Source organism: Astatotilapia calliptera, chromosome 12, assembly GCF_964374335.1.
Source record: "Astatotilapia calliptera chromosome 12, fAstCal68.1, whole genome shotgun sequence".
Lineage (NCBI taxonomy): Eukaryota > Metazoa > Chordata > Actinopteri > Cichliformes > Cichlidae > Astatotilapia > Astatotilapia calliptera.
This window is the reverse complement of record NC_137433.1, coordinates 34,103,788-34,124,189: the sequence shown is the minus strand read 5'-3', so window position 1 is coordinate 34,124,189 and position 20,402 is coordinate 34,103,788. Positions and strand designations below refer to the sequence as shown.

At 40.0% G+C, this 20,402-nt stretch overlaps 2 protein-coding genes across 2 annotated transcripts in view; one reads left to right on the top strand and one right to left on the bottom strand.

Moving 5' to 3' along the window:
* Positions 1–8,328, bottom strand: part of LOC113033059 (phospholipid-transporting ATPase ID-like) — a 48,052-nt gene extending 39,724 nt beyond the window's left edge. Inside the window, exon 1 of the mRNA XM_026186337.2 lies at positions 8,055–8,328. The gene's annotated coding sequence lies outside the window, so the exon portion shown is untranslated. The remainder of the gene's footprint in view (positions 1–8,054) is intronic.
* Positions 8,329–13,954: 5,626 nt separating this feature from the next.
* Positions 13,955–20,402, top strand: part of cnnm4b (cyclin and CBS domain divalent metal cation transport mediator 4b) — a 50,491-nt gene continuing 44,043 nt past the window's right edge. Inside the window, exon 1 of the mRNA XM_026186219.2 lies at positions 13,955–15,403. Within this exon, the coding sequence (XP_026042004.1) occupies positions 14,002–15,403 (1,402 nt within the window). The 5' untranslated portion in view covers positions 13,955–14,001. The remainder of the gene's footprint in view (positions 15,404–20,402) is intronic.

The window sequence follows — 20,402 nt, the reverse complement described above, 5'->3', positions numbered from 1 at the left end:
AAAGAGCTTGCTCAAGAGCTTTCTTAATTTTTTTGTATTATTGCCAGGTCTTTTCCTTACTATATAAAGCACCTTGAGGCAACTGTTGTTGTGATTTGGCACTATACAAACAAAATTTTATTGAATTGAAGTAAAGCGCTTTACCAAAGCAGAACTATACAGTGTTAACTACGCTGTGCAGTCCCATGAAAAACTAAGTACACCCTTACTACTTCTACAGGCATTAAGAGGGGAAGTAGCAGCCAGGTGCTGTTAATAAAATGCACTTGATTAACTGATCATCAGCCAGTGCGCACACTTCTATAACAGCCATGTTGGAGAAAGCCAAACACAGGATATAAACAAAAACCCACACTGCAAAGCACGGTGGTGCAGGGGTGTTAATGTGTACTTGTTCTGTAGCCACAGGACCAGTTATTTGACGCAACTGTGAACTTCTCTGCACACCAAAGTATTCTAAAGTCAAATGTGAGATGTGATTTATATTTTTAGGAATTCGACCTTCTCTCTGTTTTCTTATTCTGTTCTTATGGCTAGAAGGAAAGGCTCCATGGTTTTATGTTTTGTCTTTATAAAACCTTCTGTGTTAAGATTTACTCATCTGTACAAGTTGTCATTTGCGTGGAATGTTCTGAGTGCATTCTGTGGCCATGGTTGGTAGATAACTTTGTTATTCTTTGTCAAATACCAGTAGTGCTGCTGTACTCTGTATTGTTATTTGACCCCTTTGCAAAGGTAAATTATAACCTTACAAAGACAAGCCAACTGGTTTCAGCAGATGCCGCCCACCCTGAGCCTGGTTCTGCCGAAGGTTTCTTCCTGTTAAAAGGGACTTTTTCCTTCTCACTGTTACCAAAGTGCTTGGTCATAGGGGGTCATATGATTGTTGGGTTTTTCCTCTGTATATATTGTAGCGTCTACCTTACAATATAAAGCGCCTTGAGGCGACTGTTGTTGTGATTTGGTGCTGTATAAATAAAATGAATTAAATTGAACTTATTTCTCTAGATAGACATATCAGATTTTAAACAGCAAAATCTTTTCCAAAATTATGTTATGCAACAGGGCAACGATCTCACCCCGGCAAATCTACAACGGAATGACTGAAAATGAAAGGAATCAGGGTGTTGCAATGGCCTACTAACAAGCCAGACCTCAGACCTCGAAAAGCTGTGGGATGTCAAGAGAACCCTCAATGAACTGAAAGAAAGAAGAGTGTGGCAAATTTCCTCCGCACAAATAAGAGCCTCATAAAGTCAGACAGAAAACAATTAAAGTTATGGGTGCCAGTGGTGGTGTATTTAAGGGTTGAAAAGTTAAAGAAGCAATGTATAAATCCAGCCTGATGTTACGCTACACACGAATGATCTTACCCTAGGGTGAAGAATAGTGCTTATTAATTTAGCCCACTACAAGTAAGAGAAGCTGTTGGGGGGGTATATTTCAGATTTCTGTCCCGAAAACTGTTGCAGTAACTCAACAATTGCTGGAAGTAGTGCGATCTTGTAAAATGCCCTCAACAGCAGAAGATGACTATAAGCCAAATCAGATAAATTCTGAATAAGTCTTAAAGACCAACACCCTTTCATGCTTCTACACACACTGACAGAGACTGTTATTTTAATCTTTCACTCGTGAAGTTTTTAACAAAGTGATTCAACAAAGAAAACATTTGTGCATTTTTGAGACCTCACAGTGTTTCACACTGGTCATAAAAACCAGGAGATATCAAGAGATTTATCAAAACAAAGAGATGAAGTAGTGATAAAACAATAAGAATTCTAAAGTGATTATCAATCTTTTTTTCCCCACTATCACTTTATATCTGCAGGAATCAGCAAGGTTTTTGGTGATTCGATTCTGAACAGTACATTTGAACCCACTTCCTGACAGAATGAAACCAAAAAATGCTCATTAAAATGTATCTAGATCATTGAGTACAGCAGTTTGTAAAACTTTCACTCGGGCTCTGGATGTCACCTGGCCGCAGGTAAACCACAGGTTCAGCGAAACTGACACTGAGTTTGATGACTCTGACGCACGGTGGTCTGGATGGAGTCGTAGAAAACTAGTTTCATTTACAAGGAAAGAGTAAAGAAACTACACAGTGAGTGAAATTAAGTGATCCCCTGCTGAATTTGTAAGAGAAATGAAATTTTTTTTATGGCAGCTTATGTTAACATCTCAGGAGAGATTTTGGCCCAATAAGACCTCGAGGTGCCGCAAGATTTCAGTCCATTACAGCATATTGTGTTGCTAATGGTGTTTTTGACTTCTGGTCCCAGCTGGCTTTAGATCTTTCACAAGCTGCTTTTGTGTAGGTTTGGCTTGATTCACCACTTCCACGTGGAAGTGCTCTTGTAACGTATTTTAGCTTCTGAAAACCAGTTATGTTTCTGTGGAACAGCTTGTTCCAAAAACTTTAGTAATAAAGTTCTTTAGCCCTTTGTTACCTGCATTTCCATCGTGGGCTGAAGCCCCGTGAAGATTAAAGACATGAAATAGCTGATCTTTTAAAAAAAACACTAATCTTTTTGGTATTTTATTCATGCAGCAATACAGAACTATTATGGCCAGAGGAAAAAATAATGTAAATGTTAAAACGCTTGGGGAAACCACTACCATAGTGGAAACATTTAGCAATCTCTCGCTTTAATTTCCCTTAGATGCTTATTCCTTAGCTGCAAATGTCTACGAGGGCAAGTGAAACCACAAGTAACCAGACGCGTGGAAATAACTGTTGGAAAGATTCACCTTTGCAAATATCCAACACCAGCAGATGCATTTCTACTGTAGGAAGCTGTGCATGGTGAGATGGCATGAAGTGTTTAATTGAATGAAATCCATCCATCCATCCTCTTCTGCTTATCCAATTCAGGGTTGCGGGGGGGCTGGAGCCTATCCCAGCTTAGGGCGAGAGCTGCGATACACCACGGGCAGGTCACCAGTCTGTTGCAGAGCTATTGAATAAAATATATGACCTAAAAAAGTTTTTAAAAAATAAAGAAAATGCCTTTTTATGCGATTTTACTATTAATATGTTTTAATAATATTTTGTGTATTTAATTATCTGGGCTGTATTTGAATTTTTTTTTTAAAGAAAAGAAAAAAAAAGGAACCAGAAGATGCTGAACCAAGACCAACTTCTTGGGTGGTGGCTATTGCACTGTTTCCCTGCAACCAAACCACAAACACCTTATCCGAAAATATTGGTGTCTGCAAATTCTGAGAAAATAATAACAATAACGTCAACTTTAAACATAGCGAATAGTAGAAAATAGCACCTTAACAGTTTTATTTACAAGTCAATTCAATATGGGATATAGAACTTTGTTAGTGTTGCTACACAAAGAAAAACCCTAACTTTTTTGGGGGTTTTTGTAATTAATTGTACAGTGCAGCCTGAGTCGGTTCCTGGCTATTGTTTGTTAATTTCCCACTTATCTGATTTCTTTGTTCCTCCTAACGTCAGTCACGATGTGGTCAACGGACCAAAAAAAAAGAAAGAAAGAAAATTCAGTATGACCGGGAAATAGGTTGAATAAACAAATAACAAACTGGGTTATATGTTGGTTTGTTCAAGGTTCCTGTCAGTTAATGATTAACATCACTCTGCTCAGTAGCTCTGCATGAATCTGTGATCACATTCTCATGACTGAAAACGATCACATCTCTCTGACTTACATTTTTTCTTTTTAAAAATACAAAAAACCTTTAAACAACATCCCTCCATCTTGAGACAACGATGCCTTTAAAAGCCTTAAAAAACTGAACAGATTTCTTGCTTGTTATTTGGATAGAGGTGCATTTACAATGCAAGCCTATGCAGTGACCTGAAAAAGACCCACTGGTGACAGACATTAACAAAGCAAGAATGGGAAAGTGTTATGACATAAGGACACAATACAGTATCTGTGCTTTGAGCCCCGAGAGCTGCACCAAAAGACCCAAACAATTAACCTCTGAATTATTCACCTGACCTCTCAGGCCACCGAGCCACTCCCCATCTCCTCTTACATGATAAAACACTGACATTATGACTGACCTTTTAAACCTGATAAGATTCTCATTGTAGCATAAAGACTCAGATGTTTTAACATTAAAGACCTTCAACATGTGACAAAATGGATTTTCATGCGTGATAAATGCATTTGCGTAAGGCTGGACATTACTGAGACCTCACGTGACCTCAGTCAAAGTTTAGTCGGGGCAGCTGACGTTCAATCACAAGTTTCACATCTCGTAGCATTTTCTGATTAACCAAACAGCTTCAGTTTTCTCTTCACACAGAATCAGTTTGTAAAGTTTTTTTTAAAATCACACTTCTGTTCATGACCAGCTTGACTAACTATGTTTTGACACCGATTGCTAGCATCATCAGACTGTTTATAGACACACTTCTTTGGCTCAGACAGAAATTTTTTCAGCAACTTCTAAACAATTCGTGAAATGTTTCAACAACATTTTCTCATCACTGTCAAATATAGACTTTATCCAACACTTTCATACATCATATATTAACAAAACTCACCAAAGCTTCAGATCGTCTTTGTTGATATTCACATGTTCTCATAAAAGTTGTTAAATCGGGCGACTGTGAGGTGGTAATGGCGGGGATGTGATGCAATTTTACGTTGGACGCAACATTAACACTAATTGCTCATTTGTTTTGGGGGAACAGAGAGCACAGCAGACCTGATTTTGTGCACGTACACAGGAGTACGAAAAGAAAGAGAGATGGAGAGTTTATTTTCCACTTCATTATAATGAGAAAAATGTATTGATACCAACAGGAAAGCATCGACTAATACTTAACCTTGTTTACACACAGCAGTGAATGATTAAGCCTACTTTGCTAAGTAGAGTATCAAAGGATAACACAAATAAAACAGTATGAAACTATAACTTCTGCATGTTCCTTTTTTAAATGTTTTTTTATAGTTTTTTCAATATGTTTTATATGTAAAAACAGTTCACATGAACAGTGGACCAGCAGGGGAGTCATCTTAAGTCGAGCATGCCACAAGACAGTTGCAATTATTAGCGTGTCAGCACCGTGTATTTGAAAACATAGACAAACAACATTACATCTCTTTATCATCAGCATTTAGCTAAACTACAGAGTCACGTAGTCATGCCATCTTTCCTGTTTCACATTTGAGTCAAAATTGTTATTAGCACCAGAATTAACGGGATCACTGTGGCCCTCTGGATTATTTTTCATCTCTAATAAAAAGATGGAGCAAACAAAGCATTGTTGTAGTCTCGTGACATCTGTGTAAGTGAAGAGAGACACTGAATAAAGCCTGACCCCATTCACTCATTTAAACTGTGAATGGCTAAATGGCTCTTTTCCTACACAACAGAAGACTAGAGTTGGGTCATAAACTAAACGCACTTAACTTGGTTACATAAGTAAATTGCAATATAACTGCAACTACAGATGGATTGGGCAACCGGTATGAAAAGAGTAAACATTTAGAATCTGTGACAATTTTTAAGTGGCCAGTCGGAGGAAGAACGGGGTTACAAAATAGGCCTGATTATACAGAAGTAGATGTGAAATTAACCTTAAGTCTCACCACGTGTATGACCTTAACAAATCCTTTCCCAATGAAGTCTTATTTGATACAAACTGATGTTTGGTTTGTGATTAGTGGTTTCATGGAGAGCAAAATAAACAATAAAGCCCGATATGCTTTAAAAGTGGGATCATCTTGTGACTGATTGTCATCTCTCTTTTCAAAACACCAAGATGACTTTGACTAAAATACTTAGTTCAGAACATTGGGTCAGATAACTGAGGCCAATGCAGAAGACCTTAAACCTCTTTCTTTATCTGAAGGCCAGCAGCTGGCAATAGCTGTTGTTGCAAAAACACTTCCAGCCCAATAAAAAGTCTATGAGAAAACGTCTTTCTGTCTTGAAATCCATAAATACTTTCCTGTTAAGTTTATGGGCTCTGTCACTCATTTTTGGCCACAATGTATAAAACAATAATAATATCCATCCATCCATCTTCTTCCGCTTATCTGGGGCCGGGTCGCGGGGGCCACAGCCCGAGCAGAGAAGCCCAGACATCCCTCTCCCCAGCCACCTCTTCCATCTTGTCCGGGGGAACACCAAGGCGTTCCCAGGCCAGCAGAGTGATATAATCTCTCCGGCGTGTCCTGAATCTGCCCCGGGGCCTCCTCTCAGTAGGAGATGCCCAGAACACCTCACCTAGGAGGCGCCCGGGAGGCATCCTTGTCAGATGCCCGAACCACCTCCACTGGCTCCTTTCGATGTGGAGGAGCAGCGGCTCTACTCTGAGCCCCTCCCGGATGGAGAAACTTCTCAGAAATTCTGCCCATAAAATTATGAACAGAATCAGTGACAAAGGGCAGTCCTGGCGGAGCCCATTACCCACCGGGAACAAGTCCAACTTATTGCCAGCTATGCAGACCAAGCTCTTGCAATGGTTGTATAGGGAGTATGGGGTCCAGACACCCCATAATAATATGTCCATCTTTTAAATCTTTGTACTACTGTGTTAGCTGTGGTATACTATGAAACCAGCTCATTGGATAACAGCTTGTCAATCACAATTCGTTAGCCAATGAGCGTGCAATTTGACAGTCAGGCCCATCCTTCCTTGTCATATTTTTTGGGTATGGCAGCCTTCAAAGATGTCAAAAACCAGTGGATAACATCGCACTAACTACATCCATCTTTTACACCATTTATGGTTTGAAATCAAAATGAAGGAGAGACCGACCATTGAACTGAGAAATCAGCCTGTTTTATACAAACAAATTCAGAAAGAGGCAGCGAGCTTGCCTCATGCTGAGTGCTGATCAAAGCTTTTTTTTAAGTTTCCTTTCCATGTAAGTGGTTACACCCTAAAACATCAGGCAGGCTTACTGTTCAGTGTTGAAAAGTGTTTAAATGCTTTCGTTTTTATCTTGTATGCAGTATCAATCAAAACCACACTTTAGTTTATCTTCATTCAAAAACTGAGACAGGATGGCTGAAATCCAGACAATCCAACAGTCCATTTCTAAACCAACACAACAGTCCTGGTACAATGTAAACAAAATGTTAATGTGCCTGCTGTAAAAACTCCTTTTTAGTTGTTTGTTTTTTAAATGGGAACTCCATCCATTGAGCCAAATGTTGTTAATTTGGCCTTGCAGTTGTTGAGATGTTTCTGGGTGAATTTGGGAGATTCAGGTGGTAATTTATAGGGCTTAACGTCCAGTTACTTTTTTGCTACGCCTCTGTGTTTTGAACATACACCTCCTCAAAGTCACAATTAACACTTTAAACACCTCAGTGTTTGGCTGGGAATAGAAAAGTAATGCTTCTGCACCGTAAACACAGGATGACTTCCTCGCAGTCTTCCGCTCTAGATGATGAAGAAATTACTCATCACTGACATCAGTGCTAAAACCGCAAAATGTGCTGACACACAATGTACAGCCATATCTTCTCAAATGATCAGTGTCACTACAGTTCCCAAGAACAAGAAACAATTCTTATTATACCAGGTGGTTTCTTTCTGAAACCAAAGAGGACTAAACTCGGGATCTGACAGCTGAGCAGTGCTGCGTGCTCAGACACCGTCTACAAAACAACAAACACACTCTTACGAGGAGCGCGCTGATAGAAAGTTGCCTCCTGAAACAATTTTCGGAAACAGCTTTTTGCTAAACCGACACAACACAGAAGTAACCCATTGTTGTGGAAGCTTTCACGATGACTGCTACTGCAGTGAGGAGGGGAAAAGAAAGCGAAGCCGATATTTTCCCTTTCGACACCCAAGAATGCCAAACTTTTCTCTCCCACCAAAATCTTTCCGTTACTTTTTTGGGTTGCTTTTCCCTGGAGAGCGCAAAGGCAGGAAAAGCAGTGGAGAGACAGCTCTCGCCTGTTCACTTCAGTTTCCCGTTCAGCTATCTCGCCTTTCTTCTCCATCTCTTCCCCCAACTTCATCTCGACACTCCCCCACCCTCCAGCGTCTCCTTGACTCCCAGACAAGGTCAGCAATACTTGAGCAGCGACGCGGTACTTACCGTGCGTCCTGGCTTGGTGGAGGTGCAGTCTGAGCTGTGGCTTCCCTGCCTCTTCGACAGTGAAAAGTATCCCAACTACGTGAAGGATTGAGAGCTAATGTTTTCCTCCTGTCCACCAACTCGCTCCTGCCTCATTCCCCTCCTTCTCGTACGCTCTCCCCTCCTCTACTTCCGTCTCCATACACTCCTCTGCGAGGGCGCACTGTTTATTCGCTCAGATTCAACTCACCAAAACACGGAAATTTACTATGACAGAAAGTTCTGAACGGAGAAGAGGCAAAGCAGCAGACTGGTCACGTTGTGTGAAAATTTAGTCAATCGTTGTGGCCCAATTGTGACCTCTAGTTGGCGAGCCTGAAACAAAACTTTTAAAAAGAAAACAGGATACCGGTTTCCTAAAAACCCACTTCTTCTAGAGGCAAAGGCAATTTAATGGTTTTCTATATGAATCTATAGGCAGCAAAACGGTGTCACACCCCCGAATAAAGGCTAAGGGACCAGGAACCAGGAAAAGAAAAAGCCAAAACACAGTAAAGTGTAAAACAATAAAGTTTTATTGACAATGACTCAACTACTCAAAGAAACACACCGCTATTTCAACCAAACAAGAGACCCACAACCTAAAATATCCTGCTAAAAAAAGGAAATGATTCTCCAAGTAAAAGGGAAACAGTCCTGCTGCAAGAAGAGACTAGCTATTCACTATGCTTGTGTAGTCATCCAGGTCATGGTTGACTAGCTAGTCACTAGTTTCAGACATACCCTGTAAGCCAACGCTACAAGGTGACCGACTCACTGACTGAGCAGCTGTTCGCCAGCTTTTATTCTGCTGGGTGGCTGAATGAAGCCAGCTGTGCACTCCTGAGCTCCTCCAGAGAAACAGGTGGCAGCTGTGTTCAGGAAGAGATCGGGTACACAGGCCTGCCTGCTGGACTGTAAGAACCAAAACTCAAATGAAATTCATCTTTCAAAGAAAAAACAAATATATATCCAAAAATGTTATTTTATATCAGTGTTTATAAGTCAAAAAAGAAAGAAAGAAATAACACGTCTCTTTAATGCTGTTTTATAAGAATCACAGTCACTGGCTGCATGCACATAGTAGCTTGTTTAAGTGGTCGCAACTGATTCTTAAGGATGAGTGCTCTCATTTTAATCTTTATTGAGATATACTTTGTAAAAAATAAATGCTAATAATAATCTCCCCAAACCTCAGCTGACACCTTTCAAATGCTAAAGGGGTTTGAATAACTTTAACTGAAGGAGAGTTCAGTTAAAGTTCAAGAAGGAAGTGGTGGGAGGACTAGCCTCTTTAACCTGCACACCTGTGACGCTCATTTCCAGACCTGTTTTTATTCTTGGTGTGTAGAGTATCTTTGCCTGATTCAAAGTTCAAAATAATCCTTATTTATTACCTGGCTGCTCCAGACTGCTTTCCGTTTAAGCCAACACTCTGACTTGCTGCAACTTGCAAACACAAGGTTTGAACAGCAGGTGGGTGGAGCTTCACGGCCTGAGATGAAGATTCAAATATCTCCTTCTGTTTATTTACTGTGATACAAAGTGAAGAGTAGGAAAACGTGAAACTGAACTTTTAGAGCAGAAACAAAAACATCTTTATTTTATCATATTTGATAAAAGCACCCACATAGGCAATAAGGAACAACATGTCAGATGCATTTTAAATGTTTGTCTTTTTAAGGAAAGGCAAGTTTTCTCACAGGTTGCTAAACTTATCTGACGTGTAGCTCCTGTAGTAAAACAGTGACACATTTAACTGTTAAAATACAGCTTTTATTCCAGATTTGCCAGCTTTAACAGTTCTTTTACTTTTATTCTACTGCAGCTGTGGTAAAGAATGTTTCATTGTGGTGCTGTACAAAGTAAAAGCTGACCAGGTTTTCTATTAGAAAACTCGTATTTGTTAAACTGGTGCTAAATGTAGTGTAAAAATGGCAAACGCTATCCGAGTAGTTAAATTGTCTTTCACTTTCTTTAGCTGCTGCACAAATCTGTTTAGTACATTATTGAAATCTTCAGGATGTCTTGACAGTTTCTCAAAGTCTCTTCTTTCTTACACCTTCATTTCCTGAAACTGGCATTTACGACTTTGTTTCCTTTTGTTTTTACACCACTGACATGTTCCTTTCTTTTTCATCTCAGTTTTGTTTGGTTGAAAGTTTCTGCAGCATTTCTCACAGCTCCCTGTCTGAGGTTTCAGTTTCCTGAATACCAAAGGAGGAAACCACTACTGCTTAAAGCCTAAAGTCTAACGCAACTCCAGAAAACTCAGAGAAAGGTTGCAATGTTCAGCAGCTGCAACTAAATGATTTTTATCAGTAATTGATTATTATAAAGGTGAAACGTGCCACAGTGATGACTGCATAGAGTATATGTACCAGTAGGAAAGGTTGAGGACAACATTTTATAAGAATGTATAAAACAAAGAAATTAAATGTTGCCATATATTGTAATCTAACAACGTATTAACACTGTTGTGTTCGTGTGTGCTTCTGTGAACTGAGATCTCTACTGCAACAACCTTCTCACATTTTGGCTTTTTTATGGAATTCAGGCTTTCACGTCACTTCTCGTCATAGACCGCCATGCACAATGCTGAAAACAGCATTGTGCATGGCCACAAGGTGTCGCTAAAAACATATTTTTAAAAAGCACCTTCATGTTCAAAGTTTCATATGTTTTATTCTTCATTTGTTTTCAGTAATCATCCTTTTCAGATGGCTCGCCTTTACTTTACACACATAAATTATTATTAAAAACATAAAAATCCATCAGCAGTCAGTGACTGCAGCCGGGAAATTCTTAACCACTTTGGTCATGGTCTTCCTCTAATTCTTCTTTGTCTTCTTACTCTTTTCCAGGAGTGAACACGTCATTCAAATAAATCATTTGGACACATTTGAGTGGTTAAATGTCTCTTTAGGTACTTTTTTTTACTAGTAGCTTGCCACAAAAGACAAAATGTGTTCCCATTTCTTTAGTTGAATCTGATCAAAATGCCAAAGATAGTTTGACAGGAATACATTAGTATTTTTACACCAACAAGGTGATTCCCAAATAGCTATTCACAGAACATTGTGTGTCCTTGAAAAATATTTAATGAAACAAGTGAGTGGCATATTAAAGAAGTGGCAGGGCTAAAAGTAGCTGATGAATAGTATCTGAAAGTCAGGTCCTTGAGAAATAGGGAGAAAATCCAACAAGGACAAGTTACAGAACCTGAGAGATGCATCAGGCCTTCAGTTGATCCATGTACAGTTCACTGTAGCATCATCAGAAGGGGTCTCAGTGGAAGTGTGGCTGTGAAGAAGCTATTTCTAAGGAAGGGAAATGGGGAAAAAAGACCGGGTACACCAAATTATACAAGAACTCAACTGAAAATCAGTGGCGACTCATATTGTGGAGTGACAAATTATGAATGCAGAGAAGTACACTGAAAAAGGAGACTGGCTATTTCTTGCAAGTTGTCTTGTGTTTTAAAGTTAAGTGTTAATTTACCTCAGTTGTTTAAGTTGCTGCCAAAGAAAATCATTTGTGCAACCAATGTCCACTAGTGAATTAAGTAAATCCAACATGTTCTTTTTTTCAGTGTATGGTCAGAATTTTAATACTATCACTACTATCAGGAAAGCAAATGATGGACCTTACAATGGCTACATTTTTCAGCTTGACACAATGAAAGAATAAATAATAAAGGTTCATGTTGTTCAGTTCCTCGAATTATAGAAACAGAAACATGTGCGAGCTTCTTCACAACCCTGTGAGGAGGGCTAGGTAAGTTAAATAAAAATTTGAAGGAAGTTTAAATTAATCAAATGAATAATGTGGCTCTTCATGTACTTCCAGGTTTTTCTCTAAAGAGAGATTTGTGTTACCATTACACATCGTACAGTGGAGAAGATTATAAAAGGATTGGTGACAAAACACTTTATTTCTTCATCACGTCCTCTAAAGTCTGGAGAACTTTTGTTTTTTATGTTTAGAGTATGATCCAAAATAAAACAGAAATAAGAAAAAAGTACACACAAATTAAACAAAAAAACAAATAAAAGAAAAATGTATTTAGAATATACTAAACACCTCTAAATTCTACGTGCAAACATGATTACCATACAATGAAATGAACATATTGGTTTGTTTGTTTGTTTTTGTTTCTCAAATATATTCAATGTAACAAAGCCAAAGAGGTGTCTTTGCAGTATTTCCATGGATGAATGAGCAATATGTGATTCTCTGTTGAAGACAAGTTTAACTTACAGTGAGATGCAGGAAATCATGCATATCTTTGCTAAAACAAGACTTGTTTAAGGTTAACATGAGGAAATAAAATGGAGTGATAGTGTACAGGCATCAGTATACAATCCTCTGAAAACAAACTAATCCAAACAACATCTGATTAAAGGTTGAAAAAAAGGCTACAAGTTACTGTCAGAAGGATGGAGGAAGGCAACAGTTTTAAAAGATGTTCAAGAACTAGAAGACCTAAAGGTGGGAAAAGAAGGAGTGCAAAGAGCCTGAAAACAGGTTCAGATAAGCTGTCAGATGGGCCAGAAACATTTTCCAGCCTGATCTCAGCGGAGAAAACAAAAAAAGTTTTCTGTCACTAATTACAAGTAAATGCAGAGAATTTAATCCTTTCACTGCAGTTTTCACATTTTACAAATCCATCCAGTGAACTGAATTAGATCCTGTATGGGTGTAGCTGCATGCCTGAAGGCCTTTATTATGTATATACACAATTCTGAGCCTCATTTTTACTTAGAATCATTCGATTAGAATCATTCTCATTTCCTTCACTATTTTCACACCAGCACGTTAGGCTGCATTCACCACGGTTTGACCACTAGATGGTGCTCTGCCCTCAATAATTGCATTTACATACAATGTCAACAAAAAAGTAATTCAAGATTAAAGTAATACATTTACACACGTGGTTCTATTTACCAGCATCTTTTCGTTAAAAAAAAACGTGTAAAAACTAAATTTTAAAACGTTTTATGTATTTTCTCAAAATGCTAAGAGGCATGTGTGTTTCAGAGATTAATCCTTTCATTGTCTTTGGTGTTGTATCTTATCCACCGGTGAGTGTGTCTAGTTTGGCATTCAATTCACTTGTGACCCAAGGTTTTTCTTCTTGCCTCAAATATTCAGTTTGCACAGCTCACAGCACACAGAGGAGTGTTAATAGCATTACTAGAGACAGTAGATAACATTAACATGCATTGTATTTCAAATCAGTGACACTACTTACCCCTTCTAATCTCGTTAAACTGATTTCATTAACTGTCACATTGTGCATACTGCGATTACAAAGGTTCTGTAGACTAAATCATTGACTTTAAACACATTTCTCTGTATTCTACTTATTTTGATACTGCTTCACAATTAAGACAGTTGATACTTTTATGACTCAGTTTGGGTTTTTCTGTGCCATAGAGTAGCTAAATATACAACTTAACTGGTATTTTCTTCAATAAAAATGAAGTTAAAGACCACGTTAATTACTTTGTAACACTGTTTATCTTTTTTCACAATAATTAAGTTATATATATATATATATATATATATATATATATATATATATATATATATATATATATATATATATATATATATATATATATGTGTGTGTAATCGTTGTGGGAAAATATCATAAAAGGTGATTATTGGATGACTTGTGTATTTAAAATTTGTTTATCGTGAATGTTTATCATTCATGCGTTGATTTTCGTCTGCTCCCACACGGTCCACCTTTAAAAGAAATTTCGTCAGTCGACCTTAAAAAAATGAAACTGTTGGGGCTCGGCCCAAGTTTTAGTGACGTAAACGCTTCCGATTGGGTGATATTTATATGTAAATTTGGAGGCGGGCTTGTGGAAACGAGTAGGTGACGTCAGTTCGCCTGTTGGCAGAGAGCGAAACAAACATGGCGATGGATTCGAGTGGCTGGGGATTTACGTTAACTTTATTCGTGTTTTCATACGTTTTTGCGACGAGGCTGGTTGAAGCTTCGGTTTCAGACTCGAGGGAAACCACGCGGATACTCGGCATGAGGCTAGAGAAGAGCGACAAGCCAGCCGAGACCACCGAAAGGGGAGATATTCAGGTGACCGAGGGGAGCGACATCTCCTTAAGGGTCTACGGGCTCCACTTGTTCCCCAACAGCTCGGATATCATCGGGTTCGGTAAACTGTTCGTCAGTAATAAAGAAGATGATGATTTCTCAGATAAATGGTTAAACAGGACTTGTCCCAAAGATCAGAATGATATTGATGTTAGGGGACCCATGAAGGTAAACGACGAAAACACCTCAGGGACAGTCTCCCTCAGCATCAAGCAGCTCCGTAAGAATGAGATGGTGAAAGTGTTCGGCTTGTGCGTCCTGGACGCCCGGGATCAGAAGTGGTACCTGATGGACGAAGAAGACGGCAGGCTGCGCGTGGTGGAAGCGAAGAAGTCCCTCCTGCCCATCTGGCTGCAGATTATCCTCATCTGCTTCCTGCTGGTGCTGTCCGGTATGTTCAGCGGGCTCAACCTGGGACTGATGGCGCTGGATCCGATGGAATTGCGCATCGTGCAGAACTGCGGCACAGAGAAGGAGAAGAAGTACGCGCGGAAGATCGAGCCCATTCGTAGGAAGGGCAACTACCTGTTGTGCTCACTGCTGCTCGGTAATGTCCTGGTCAACACTACGCTCACCATCCTCCTGGACGACCTCACCAAGTCCGGGGTCGGAGCAGTCGTCGCCTCCACTGTCGGCATCGTAATATTTGGCGAGATTGTCCCCCAGGCTCTTTGCTCCCGACACGGATTAGCAGTCGGGGCGAACACCATCGTCCTCACCAAGCTGTTCATGCTGTTGACTTTCCCTCTGTCCTGGCCCATTAGCAAACTCCTCGACTGCGTGCTGGGCCAGGAGATCGGCACCGTGTACAACAGAGAGAAGCTAGTGGAGATGTTAAAAGTCACCGAGCCCTACAATGACCTGGTGAAAGAGGAGCTGAACATGATCCAAGGAGCGCTGGAGCTCCGGACTAAAACAGTGGAGGATGTCATGACGCCAATCAACAACTGCTTCATGATCCACAGCGACGCCGTGTTGGACTTCAACACCATGTCCGAGATCATGGAGAGCGGCTACACCAGGATACCCGTGTACGAAGACGAGCGCTCCAACATCGTGGACATCCTCTTCGTCAAGGATCTGGCCTTCGTGGACCCAGACGACTGCACCACCTTGAAGACCATCACCAAATTCTACAACCATCCGGTCCACTTCGTCTTCCACGACACCAAGCTGGACGCCATGCTGGAGGAGTTCAAAAAAGGTTTGTGGAAATCTTGGTGCTGGTGATATGGTGTGATAACGCAGGAGTGAAACCTGTGATTTGGTTCAGCAGTGTACGGTGCCAGCAAATGTTTCTGGTACAGCTTCATCCACTTCTTAGGTGCATGGAGGAGACGATGAAGTAATCAGAGCTCCAGCAATGTTTTTGCTTATAAGACCTCTGAAAGCCACATGCTGAAAAATGCAGTAGTCAAGCTGGTGTTTTGGCATCTTCAAGTCAAAGTCAGGGGAATCTGTACCCACAGAGTCAGGGGTTAAGTTTGCTCTCAAAAATATGACTGGTCGTTTTTTCAACTCTTTTCAGTAGAAGTGTGACACTGGTTATTTAAACCTTTCCCTTTATCAAATCGCTTAATTTAAGAGTAAATGAAAGTTTAATTCCTGAGATGTATCCTACCTGCACCACAACTCCTGCATGTGGGTCAAGTATTTTGTCTAGAGATGGTCTCTCAGTGGTAGATGCCCTTTTTCTTGAAAAACGTATTCGTTCAAGTTTATCAAAGTGTCGTCTTAATCATTTGCTATATCTGTCTAACAGAAGGTTGTTGTGAGGTTCCATAAGTAGGTTTATTTCTCGAAGTAGTTGTAGTTCTATTGATCACTTGACAGACAGAAAGTTCTCTGTTGAAAGCTAGGCAGGTTTGTGTTTTGAGATACCATAACACTTCCCAGTTTTACTTCTCTCTTTTGCCTCACACACACACACACACACACACACACACACACACACACACACACACACACACACACACACACACACAGGCTCACGTGTTCACACTCGCTCTCAGGACGATTTACAAACACTGACGCTATCTCCCGCTGCAGTATATTTTTCCTTCCTCAGGCTTCTCATCTGAAGGTCAAAGACACAGACACACACACATACACACTGGCTTACTGTGTCTAAATCTTGTAGTATCATTAATATCCTGTCATTGGACTTTGTCGGCATGTTGTCTCTTTCACTGTAACAATTCATTTAGCTCTAATCAAGTGTTGGAAATTGAGTTTTGAGTTGCTGTAGTGGTGCATAGTGTGATATTTGGCCAAGATGTATCTGCAGCTCATCGAAGTGAGCTCGGCTGGCAAGGTGGGAGGCTATGGTAATAAACTGCAGTGCATACAAAAACACACACACTGTAAATCTAGGTGCTTACAGTGTTGAAATCTTGACAGAGAGATTTTCTTTAAGTAATTTTGACAATATGAGAAGTTTGTGTGTTTAAAGTCTTCAGTTTGAAGGTTACAGTGGAGAAAATGTTCGGGCCTCTCGTTGCTGCTATGAGTCATAGTTGATTCCAGTACCGGTACTTATTATTTTTGCTCTTCTTTATTTCTCCCTCTATTGTGACAGAAAAAATAACCATACATTAAAATAGATTTCAAAGACTTTGATCTCTTCTCTTTATCAAGCCATCTTGTGATTAAAAATTTGAGCCAGAGCAGAACTGATGTAACACAACAGATAAACATCTGTTTATGACATCTGTACAAGTCGTCTTATATGCTGACAAGCTGATGAGATTTAGCAAGGGCAATAAATTTGTGCATCTTTTTCTCTCGCCCCCGCTAGTTTCGGCAGATGGCCACCTTCCTGTTAGGTTTCATTTTTTCTCCCTGCTCTTGCTAAGTGCTTGCTCATGTGAGGTGGACGGATTGCTGGGGCTTCCGTCTATAACCTTCTATGATCTTCACCTAATCCTAAAAAGTGCCCTGAAATAACTGTTGCGGATTTTTGGGGGAACTTAACTAAACCTGTGCAGAGTTGAATGCTGGAACAAAAGAAACACAGCAGTCTGACCTTAAGGTTAATCATCTTTTTAACACAATTAGAAACACTTATAAATTAACTGGAGTATTGTTTTTTTTTTTTAACCACATTAAAATGTTAAGTCAAATAAGTATTGCTCTGCCAAGCAAACGTTATAGTCAGTGTAATTTAATTAAGGACATAATTTGAAAGACTCTCAGCAGAAAGTTAAACCAAGTACTTTCAAATGTCATGCCTTTTATGTAGATTAGCCTGCTGTGAGTAAGACTCAGTGCTAGTCACTGCATTTCTCCTTGATGACATCCTAGTCATGCAATGTGGAGGGGCCAGGATTTGCATGTAGGTTGTTGGGAAAGAGGCTTTTTTCACACAAACTTCAGCCAGTGTAGAGAAAATCTGGGTTAGACATTCTTTGAAGCTGCTCTTTCCCCACACGTAACACAAAACCTTCAGGTGCATTCTCACTACTGTTTGGTTTATGCTAGAATGTCTCCTAGAAAGAGCATCTAGGTGGCAGGGCACTTGATGCCCATCATCCTCTTTGTTCTTATATCAGAAGCTGGCCGTATAATGTCTGCTCTGACTAAGCTGAACATTCGGTTCTCACATCTGCTTTTCTGGGAAATGCAGAGAAACTTTCAGGGCTGCGGTCCACCTTGATGTGGTGAGCGATTTGTTCCATAAAACCTAGTGAAATTTGTCTGTAGTCACGAAGAACCATATCATTTCTGAATCTGTACTTTGGGTCAGTTGGAGTGGGGGTTCACAGTGGGATTCACGGAAACAGCTGAAATGCATACCTAGCTGTTCTGTTATGGTTTCAGCTAATTCAAGACAGGCAGCACAAGTAATGTTATTTACAGGAGATGATAATCTGTGGTCTGAGAGCTGCTGTTATGCGAGTTGATGTTATCTATTTCCGCTAACACATATCTGTTTGTTTTTATATGACTATTGGTATGAAAGCTGGACAGTTATAAAAAAAAAAAAACTCAAACGTTCTTTAAAACTGTTTTTAACAGTAAGGGATGATTTAATATTTGCTATGTTGACATTCTTGCAAATACTGCAAAAACACTGCAGAGTCTGAACATACCTCAGAGTATTACCTTTACCATGTCAGCCTTCACGCTGTGACTGAGGAGCCTATGTTCAGGCTGTGGTGGACGGCTTTAACGTGGTTATAGTATGTGCAGGCTTAATTTCCTGTGCACCCCCTGCTTCTCCTGTGACCCGGCTCCCTGCCTGCAACTCGAGTTCCTCTCACTGCAGCTCGGCATCAGTTACCACAGCGATGGCATCCTGCAGCTTCGAAGCGCACACACAGATTTTTCACAGGGTTTTGCTCCACGTAATCAAAACCACTGAATTTACATTTTGATTTTAGAGTTTGGCTATTAAGTCATAGTCAAGACTGTTTTGAATAGATACCAGTGTCTGTTACACACTCACACACACACAGGAAATGAGTGTGTGTGTTATTCCCACTAGCCTTTTCTGTCAACATGACGTGACATTTCAGATGGACTATGAAGTGACCTTATTAGATGAGATCAAATTTTAATGACATACTGGAAATGGCAACAGCAGACATCAAAGGAAACTTTTATTTATACATGATATTCATCCTCATCGCAACATTTTCTTCCGCTTATCCACGTTGCGATGGCAGCAGGTTAAGCAGACATTTGTTTCCCTAGTAGCATTTTCCAGTTTCCCGTGGGAGATTTCTGAGGTACTCGCAGGTCGGATGAGATTAATAATCTCTCTAGTGAGTTCTAGATCTACACTGAGGTCTCCTGTCAGCTGTGTGCCTGGAAAATCTCCACAGTGGAAGGTGCCCATAAGACATTCTGATTAGATGCTCCAGCCACCTCAGCAGGCTGCCTTTGACACAAAGGAAAGGTAGCTCTCCTCTGAGCTTCTGGATATCTGGAGATCCTGGTATCTCAGGAGACAAAGATTGCACTCACTTATTTTACATAGCCCAGCCGTCCTATAGAAGAAACTAGTTGCTTCTGTGATAATTAACTACTACAGACATAAGTCCGAACACTCACTGGTAAATTAAAACCTCTCATATAAGTTTATGGAACATGGTTAAAGGCCATACTTCTATTACTCGTTCCTCTATAATTTAATGAAAAGGTGATGGTAAAATGGCCTTGCTTGTGGCTCTTGTGTAATTGGCTTAGTGCACACTGGACATCAGGCAAAATTTAGAAAGCACACAAACACAAGTGAACCGCGAATTTCCTGGAGATCCACGTGCACTCTGTCAACAGACTCTCACATGTTGTAATTCGTGTATTTTATTGGCTTGCATTTTGCCCCTGAGGAGTTGTCTTTTGAAAATGCCATTAGGATTAAGTGACAAATGCTTTAGAAAATCTTTATTAGGAATACTAATCTTGTCACAATGAAGGATCGCCACAAGCAATATCATCATGCACGAAGTTGTCATTTTAAGTATGAAGTGAGTTTACTAGTAAAATCATTATATTTTGATACTTGAATTAAGCAAAATGATCTTTATAACCATCCAGTGAAGTAACGGCACTGTGGAAGATTGATTGTGTGTAATTTATGACATATAGATTGTTGCCATCTAACCACAAGCTCAGTGATGCAAAATCTCCACCCAGTAACCACAATAGCATTACTTTGTGGGGTTTTTTCTTGTTTTGTTTGCATGTCTGGAGACAGATTTTTGTCAGTGCAATAGTGTCTAGTAGTGTGTAACTGTGCAATATAACTCAAGTTAGCCTCCTACAAAAGCACAGACCTGTTTTTCCAGATGTTGTCCAGGGTTCTTGTGTGAAATGCCTCTGGTCTCAGGTGTGTACAATAATTCAAAGCCAGATAAAGGTTTGAGTTTGAAGATGGGTGTGGCTGGACACACGAATGCAGAGTAAAGGGAACCTGTATGTCCGTCCTATGTTCTCTTTACTGTATTTGTAATTCTTTGATGTTTTCTGACTTGTGTATAAACCTATAGTATTTTTAACGATGGGTATGATCTTGAGTCTCTGGTGCTTTTGTTGGTGGTTGTCAAGGCCGTCCACATTGTCTGCAGTTTATCGGCGTTCGGGCACTTATCTGCCCCTCCCACCCACCCTGTTATTGTGTGCTCTGGTTTAATGACCGTTTGTCTGTTAGGCTGTGGGTATATTTCCAAAACAGATTAAAAATGAGATTTTATGGGCCA